The sequence below is a fragment of the Vigna angularis genome, chromosome 6 (genome assembly GCF_016808095.1).
Source record: "Vigna angularis cultivar LongXiaoDou No.4 chromosome 6, ASM1680809v1, whole genome shotgun sequence".
Classification (NCBI taxonomy): domain Eukaryota; kingdom Viridiplantae; phylum Streptophyta; class Magnoliopsida; order Fabales; family Fabaceae; genus Vigna; species Vigna angularis.
The window spans coordinates 34,268,822-34,277,614 of NC_068975.1; the positions used below are offsets into that span (position 1 = coordinate 34,268,822).

At 29.4% G+C, this 8,793-nt stretch overlaps 1 protein-coding gene across 2 annotated transcripts; it reads left to right on the plus strand.

The window, feature by feature from the left end:
• The first annotated feature begins 3,852 nt into the window (after positions 1–3,852).
• Positions 3,853–8,544, plus strand: LOC108341020 (plant cysteine oxidase 5). 2 transcript variants are annotated; one of them, XM_017578623.2, is made up of 6 exons: positions 3,853–4,009; positions 4,205–4,534; positions 4,693–4,856; positions 4,970–5,117; positions 7,880–8,083; positions 8,172–8,544. In XM_017578623.2, exons 2-6 carry the CDS (start codon positions 4,435–4,437, stop codon positions 8,294–8,296), a joined length of 741 nt encoding a protein of 246 aa, XP_017434112.1. In that variant the 5' UTR covers positions 3,853–4,009; positions 4,205–4,434; the 3' UTR covers positions 8,297–8,544. The 2 variants fall into 2 exon arrangements, with proteins under 2 accessions (XP_017434112.1, XP_017434113.1); XM_017578624.2 differs by having other exon boundaries at positions 3,878–4,097.
• The last annotated feature ends 249 nt before the right edge of the window (positions 8,545–8,793 follow it).

The window sequence follows — 8,793 nt, forward strand, 5'->3', positions numbered from 1 at the left end:
ACGGTTTTATTTTGTTACTAGACAGGTCCGTGAAGATTGACATGTCTCAACACCTATTATAAAAGAAAATCTCAACTTCCAACTGTTTTTTTCTTTCAAATATGTGTAGTTTCTTCATGTTATACTTTGTTATGTCTATGTTTGTATGGCATAAATGTGTTAATTGAGTGGATAATTGTCAACATATATGCAATCACAATATCACAACTAAATCATAATAGTCACTTTTAATTTTAAATATATAATATAATTATTTTCAAAAATAAAATATTTTACTTTATATAATTAAAACTCTTTTAAAGAGTTTTTAGTATAATAACTATAATTAAAGTTTATATTATGGATATAATTTACGAAAAATTATAGCTATTAATATAGATTAATAAAAAATAATTTTTTTTTTATTTCATGACAAAGTATTTTTTATTGTTATGGAAGTTGAAGGAGTAAAATTTGATTTTACAATAATGATGTGTGATATATTTCAAAAATCAACTTTATAAAACTTTTGAAACGGAAATGATTGATTAAATAATTATCATTATTAAATATATGATTATTGAATTATCCACTAAAAATTACTTATTTTTTGTGTGTGAGAAATTTTACAGATCTAAATAATCGATTATTAGTCATAATGTTCAATTATATGTGAATTTATAACTTTTAGTAAAGTTTAAGATACATACAATAATAACTATATTATTTTACAATTATTTGGATTGTTTATTATTTAAAATTTTATAATTTGTAAACCATTTGACGTAAGGATAAGAGATCAATAGAAAAGTAACTAGTATCTCAATTATAATAATGCATGACCCAGGTTTATGTAATTTAGTAATTATTAACTTTACAAAATCTATTGAATTGATATGATCATAGAAAACACAATAAATAAAAATTGACTAGCGGTTTAACACGTAGTTTAATACATACACTATATAATCTAACTAAATTTAAATTAACGTTTCAAATTAACTTTGTAGAAGTATAAATTCATGATTTATGAATCTAAACTTTTAAAAGAACATTATTCTTATACTGGCATAAATATAAATATAGGTGTTATCATTTTTCTCTGTATTTTTAAATATTTATATTTTATTATAAGTAATAACTTAATAATATATGCAAAATAATTAAGGTAATATATAAGAGAAAAATAATGAAAATAAGAAAAAGTAATTGCATATTAAATGTAAAAACTATAAATATAATAAAAATATATAAAAAGAAAAAATAAAATAAAAATTACAATTTTATATAAAATATTTCAAAGTGGTTATTTTAAAAAAAATTAGTTAAAAAATATATTTTAAAAGAAATCAGTTAAGAATTATATTATAAAAGATAAAATAAGAATACAAATTATATAAAAAAATATTTATATATATATATATATATATATATATATATATATATATATATATATATATATATATATATATATATATATATATATATATATATATATATATATATATATATAGGAATGGATTCTATCAAATAATACTTGATTAAATTAATTATTACTACGGAATTCTCGAGCAATTAAAATGTGGAGAAAATACAGTTAGGAACACATGTCTTTCTTGTGTCCTAAAACAAATCTCACCATAAAGATTTACACTGAGAATTGTAACATCTGAAAAGGTTACTTGCACACCCAAGATAAAATATAAAGTAATAGTGGCATTGGTTAGTGGTATTTTTCTATCCCCATTCATTATTGCAGTCCAGTACATAGTCATTCGCTTATTTCTGCTGTGTTCATGAACCTGCCTCATTAAATGACCAAACATGTTCAGTTCATGAACCAAAATCTTAAACACTGCCAAAAATCATTTTCGATAATACTGTAAGTGACAAGAATCTAATGTCACTCTTTCTTACTATTATTGGGATATTTTCTTTTACAAGTATTTTATTACAAAAGTTTCAACACATCTTTAAAAGATAAAGTAACAGGCGCACTGATTATTTCAAAATTTAAGCAATTAAAGATAATGCAGGATATGTCCCCAATTTGTACCATGCAATAACCTTCAAATGGAAAACAAGACACACATGATGAGATATGTTCACCAATTATTTAGTTTTAGCCTTCAATGAGATTTTTTTTAAGTTGACCCTAATTTTTTTAAAAAAAGGGATATTATATCAAACTAATTACTTATAAAAAAGATCTCAACACTATTTTCAAAGTGGTATATCAATCAGAGTATTGTATAGTTTTTCTTTCATTCGCACTCTGTTACATTCTTATTCTCAGTTTTACTTTTTTTTTTCTCGTTTAGATGTTTTGTGAGATTGAATCTAAATATAATCTTGAAAATATAAGAAAAATGATATCATGAAATTATTTAAAAGTTGTCCCATCTAAGTAGTCAACTAAATTTTTTTAAGTAGTTTTTATAATATATTTTATGTGTCAAATGTTAATAATAATAAATATGATAGATAAAACATAAATTCTTTCCTTTTTCTTCTTCTAAGTGTTAAATCATGAAGAGATACTAGAAATGATATATATTAAAAAAATGCATACCATTTAAATAAGTAAATTAAAAAGTTGGATGTAAATCTCACAAAAATGAACTATTGCATAAGACACATTAATTATTTTCTTTTTTACATTATAACTGGTGCTAAATTTATTTTAATCCAAAGCAACCACTCATTCACTGTAAACATGTTATATTTCATCAAGTGAACAACTTATAATTTGTTTATCAATGACCCGTTAATGAAAACATAAGGAGGATTTATGAATAATTTGCATTGAAAAAACTTGTTTCTATAAAATAAGTAGGATTTCTATAAAATTTATTTATAGATTAAACAAAATATAACAAAAAGAAAAGATGTAAAAAATAAAATAAAAATGATGATAACTCTTTTTTTTTTTCAAATTATAACAAAATAAAATAAAATTTATTTGTTCAATAGTTTTGAAACTTAAATTAAATAATTTTGGAAGGCCGTGCAAAGCAGTGTCCATACAATGTTTCCAATGCTGACTAAAGTGATGGTTCAATTTGCAAAACCTGACTTCAAAATCGTCATTTTTTAACTTCCAACATGATTCAGTTATTGGAGTTAGACACTGTACAGACAAATTTTCTATTTTTCTTTTATAAGGGCATCTTATATTGTTTCTAATGTCTTGCTAGTATTTTCTACAAATCAAATCCAAGATAAGCAATTATTCTAATTTAAAACCTACTTCTTTACTTATCTTCAATGCAAATTATTCACTGTTCATTATTAATAAATACCAGTGAAAACACGTGTTACTTAATAAAAATAAACTTGAAAAAAAATGTGTATACTAAAATGATTTTTTTTTATTCCCTATAATATGTATGTTTGAGCGAATAACATGAGAAATAAAGGGTATAGCAAAAAATTACATTTATAATAAGATCAATTTATTATATTCCTTAATTGCGGTGGATAAAACGAATTATGACACAGAAATAGAAGTTATTTTTTATTGAAAAGTGAAATAATACACTCTTTCATTAATTTTAATGCATCTACTAATAAAATCAATAATACCTGTTAAAAAATAAAATACCCTAAAAAAATACATCCTTCTTTAACATCTTTTACAAAAAGTTAACCGCTATCAATAAACAATTAAAAGAATAATTTTTACATAAAATAATATATTCTTATTGTGATTTTCGATTTAGTCTCACCTTAATTTTACATTATTATATTTCAAATAATTAGCTGTAAGATTTAAAAAAAAAGTCATTTTGCTTACAATATTAATAATAATGTTTTTTGTTCTATCACCTTATATAGTTCTTTCACTTTCTATCATTTTATCTTTTTTCTTGAAAAAAAGGAAAACCATCAAAACATAGCTGGTGGTATTCTAAAAGCGACATCTGGTTTTGTGCAAGTGTCTTTTGTTGTCTGCTCTGTTCTGTTCTGGTCCCTCTTCAGTGCCCACCCCCATGTTGTCGTCAGTCAGGCCGAGGGAGAGCTGTTTCATGTATGACATTCATTCAAACCTTCTTCTCCCATCTTTATTTCCTCATCAAACTCATCTTTCCAAAATGGGTTTTCTCTCTTTCTACGATGTATTGTACCTCTTTACATTCCCCCCTTGCACTTCATCACAGGCGTTATATGATATGCTTTGAACTCGTTTTATTCTGATTTTGTGGTAAATTTTTCCCTTGTCAAGGTGCTTGGGAATGGAGTTGAGCTGATCAGTTACGCAAATGTATTTTTGTTGCGTAGAAAGGAAGCTGTTTCTTTTACTTTTTCGATATAAAGTCAAGTGACCAAGTGCCGTTTTGGATCCAAGTTAACATTACATCCACCTCATCTTGCTTCATTAGATTCTTAAAATTCATCAAACACTGCATATTCAGATTGGTTTAGAAGCATTGGCTGGCACTTGGTTGCTACATAATGCCAATTGTTCAGAAATTATATGATACTTGCAAGGCATCTTTGTCTCCTGAGGGACCCATCTCAGAAGAAGCTCTCGAAAAAGTTCGAGCCCTTTTAGGTACAATGACTATCTACCCTAGATAATGTTCCACTATAATTTTCTGTGAAATGTATAATGCAGCGCCTGATTTTAGATGCTTGTTAAATTGCTATCTGTTTCACAGTGAAGAGTGTGTCCTTGTTTAATCTTTATCGTTAATTTCACTTCCATGCCAGATGACTTGAAGCCTTCTAATGTGGGTCTTGAACAAGAGGCACAACTGGTGCGTGGATGGAAAGGTTCTTTGAATGGTACTAATGGCAAAAAGGGGCGTAACGTTAGTTATCCGTATCCACCTCCTATCAAGTACATCCACTTGCATGAATGTGACAAATTCTCTGTAAGCTTTTTATTTAGATCTTTTGACAGTCTTCTTATTAATTTGTTTGGAGTCTTCCTTTCTGAATTTAGATGTGGAGGTTGGATAATAAGGGTGTAGTTTTTCTTTTGCAGATGGGAATATTTTGTATGGCTCCAGGTTCTATTATCCCGCTTCATAATCATCCTGGAATGACTGTTTTGAGCAAGCTTCTTTATGGTTCTTTACATGTAAGGTCATATGACTGGCTGGATTTACCTGGGTCAGATGATCCATCTCAAGGTGATGAACACATGCTTCAGACTTTTATAAAGCAATAACAATTATTGGCCTAAGATGTAGTTGCATTAGAAAAGTTTTGCTTAAATATCATCTTTCAATTATTTGGCTGAATAAGTTTTGCCATCTGTTATGTGTTCAACCCAATGCTTTAAATTCTATATAACAGCAGACCCTGAAATAGCTAAAGCTGTGCAATATATATAGCGGGACACCAATTGTCTATTCTTAATTCTTTTAATATAGTCCTATATAGCAGGGAATCTTCATATAGTCACACATTGGATGAATCAAATGTGTAACAACTTTATTCACAGAATCATACAAATATCACAGCAAGTCAGCAACTCCCTTTAACAGAAACAGAATCATAGATATGAGACTGACAGTCAGCAAAACTCCCTTAACAGAAATAGAATCATACATAATTACACATATAAAGCAGCAATTCAGCAACTCTATTTTAGCCAATGTATATCAGGAAAAAGTCATAGGTGTCCGTCCATACATGATAGATGTCTTAAATAGAACATAGAAGTAAATATCAACCAAATACAAGTTTCCGAGTCTCCTAGACACTAGACGAGAAATAGAAATTGTCAATCATCTTCTAAATCCAAATCTTCTTCATTAACATCATAACTACTGTGACATCTGTAGATCGTTTCCTCTTTCTCGCTTTGGACAGTTTCATCAACTTACAATGCTTGGCTTGAAAGTGCAGCAGCACCTATCCCTTGTCTTTCTCCCTGCCTACTCTAAACCAAAGACTCATGCACATCGGCTAAATTGGCAATATCTTGACAAGTCCAATTGTTGTCATGTCATCATCAAAAAATCAAAACCTCTTTGGTATCCTTGCCATCTCCTCCCATTTCTCCCACTAGTCATTCATTACTACCATCAATATCATCTGAGAAGATGGTTCAATGACACCATGAGTGTCAAAGTGTTGCTTAAGAGGTTGGCTATATTTAAATAAAAACCAAGTCTTGCAACTTTTGATACTCAAACTTCTATTCTTCAAATGAATATATGTTTTGATTAAAAAAATGTTAGTTTTCATTTGAAGTTGATTATAGACCTTTTATCTGTAATCTATTTCCTTATTTCTTTTTCCAGTGTCTACTATGCTTTCAACTTACATCGTTTATAAATTTGGCCTATCCTTTTGGTGAAGTTAATCTCTGAAATGTTGAAGCACACATTAATTGTAGTCTAACTATGATTTCATAATTTTAATAAAAGTATTTATAATTGTAAGCATTAGAAGGTAAATATATGGTGTTTTTTTTTATGTAGTTTTTCCTATATATATATTTATTTGAAATTGTTTGGCAATATTGCATTATAAAATTGTGCATAACCTAAGGATAAATGTTATCTGTAACTGTGTGCATTGTGAATATCCTTGGGCTAAAGAATGAGGTATAACTGTGTGCAATGAAATTTGATTTCACTCTCTGGACCCTTTTCTATATTACAATTCTCAATCACATTACTATTGTTTCTATTTTATAATATTCTCCCCGTTCAGATCTGGTGACATAATAACATGTTTTTTATGATTTATAGTGTGAATTAAAGATACGTAAGAGCGTAGGCGTTGCATTTGAGCCACCATTAGGTTGATCAAGGTTTAGAACATCTTTTTCTGAATTATTATAAAACTGTCTTTGTTAATCTATGGTGAATTTATTTGATTGGAATTTGTTATTCTCTAAGGATGAAAGTTTTTCTTAGTCATAATTTCAGTTGTTTAAGGTGTCCCTACCAGACAAACTGTTGAAGACAGCTGTAAACCTTTCACTTTTTTATGGCAATTGAAGGCTAGTATTGTCATTAACACTGTAGCAGATTATCAACTCTGTAATTTTCCCTGAAATTCCTATATATTAGGAGACATCACGTGGCATGGTTCGAGTGGACTATATAAATGTTATATAAATGTCATGCTCAAACTTTGTTTCTGATATATTTTTTCATTTTGCTGCATCTTTTGATGGATTTGATTTTGGCTTTTAGAGTTGAACATAGAGCTTCTAAAATTTTTTAAAATTACAAGTTTTCCTGACTTTGTATATTTGATGGGATGATCTTGAGACTTCTGAATGAGATTGGATAGCTTCATGCTGATATGCAATAGTGGACACTAGTCATAGACTGGATCAGAACAGGATACCCTAAGAACATTCTGACATTCTTGTTAATCTATAAGAGCAATGACGGGGATAGGAGTGTAAACAGAAAAAAGAGAACATACTTGGAGTTAAACCTTTTTCAGTGCTTATATAGGTAGTCAAACCCCCAGGAGCTCTAAGAGTGGGTCGGGTGCATACCCGTGGGCATGGGTATGTAAGCACCATAGATTGGTTTGGGCTCTTAAGGTTTAGTAGGTGGATGAGAGACCGATGCATGGTGTTTGAATGACCACAAGATAATTTTATCTAGGAAACCTGCTTTCAGAGTTCCATTGGTGGATGTTATTTTGATGTTTTCAGTAAAAATGCTGTGACTGAGTTATTTGGTTGGCATGTAAAGATGCATGCTACCATAGTGAATTATGAATTTCCATATTGATGCATGCTAATTTAATATAGATGTTTCGTTTACTTTGCTGCTGCTTAGATGGTTTGATGGGTGATGTCTTTAATCCCAAGATACCCATTATGTTAGTTCAAGAAACAATTATTTTTTGCTCGATTCCTGTTTTTAAAGTATTTGCTAAACTAGAAAAGAGATTCAAGATTTCTGTACTTTTGCAGCAAGACCAGCAAAACTAGTGAAAGATTGTCAGATGAGTGCACCCTGTAACACAACAATTCTACATCCAAACAAGGGTGGCAACATTCATTGCTTTAAAGCTTTAACCCCATGTGCTCTCTTTGACATTCTTTCTCCTCCTTATTCATCAGAAGATGGAAGACACTGCTCATATTTCAGGAAGTCACCTAGGAAAGAACTTCCAGGTACTTGTCTTCCTTCTATTATCTTCTTCTTCCCACCCCATGTTTCAATCTTGCAATAATTTCTGAAGCATTTGTGTTACTGTTAAAGGTGTTGACCTGGATGAGTGTTGTGGGGTAAAAGCATCTGAAGTGACCTGGTTAGAAGAGATTCAAGCACCTGAAAACCTGGTTGTCAGGAGAGGTCTGTACAGAGGCCCTACTATCAGACGATGAAGGATATAACTAATTAGTATTTATATAACTTTAGTCAGTCAGGCATGACTAGAAACTAAATATGATGGGGATATAAATTGCAGATGGTACATCTTGGAAATAATTAACCATCTCATCTGTATGGTTGATAACTGTACATACTATGATAAACGGTGGCAGTTAATGTTGGCTAAACCTATGTATCCTTGTTATAACTTACTTTTTTTGGATTAGAGGAATAGCACCAACATGAGAATCATTGGTGAAAATACGAACTTGCTTAGACATACTTTAAGAGATTGAAAACAGTTTCCAACCTTTCTTTAGCCTGTGTGAAGAGATTCTATCAACTAAACCCTCTCACCAACAAGGGATAAATACTTGTCATTAAGAATTAATATACAAGGATAGAACTAATAATCTCGTTACATATTATGATTTTCATCTTCATTATTGGATAAGACTGAAAATGAAGAGGCAAGGACAATGAAATTAAGATCTTAGTAAGTGAAAAATTA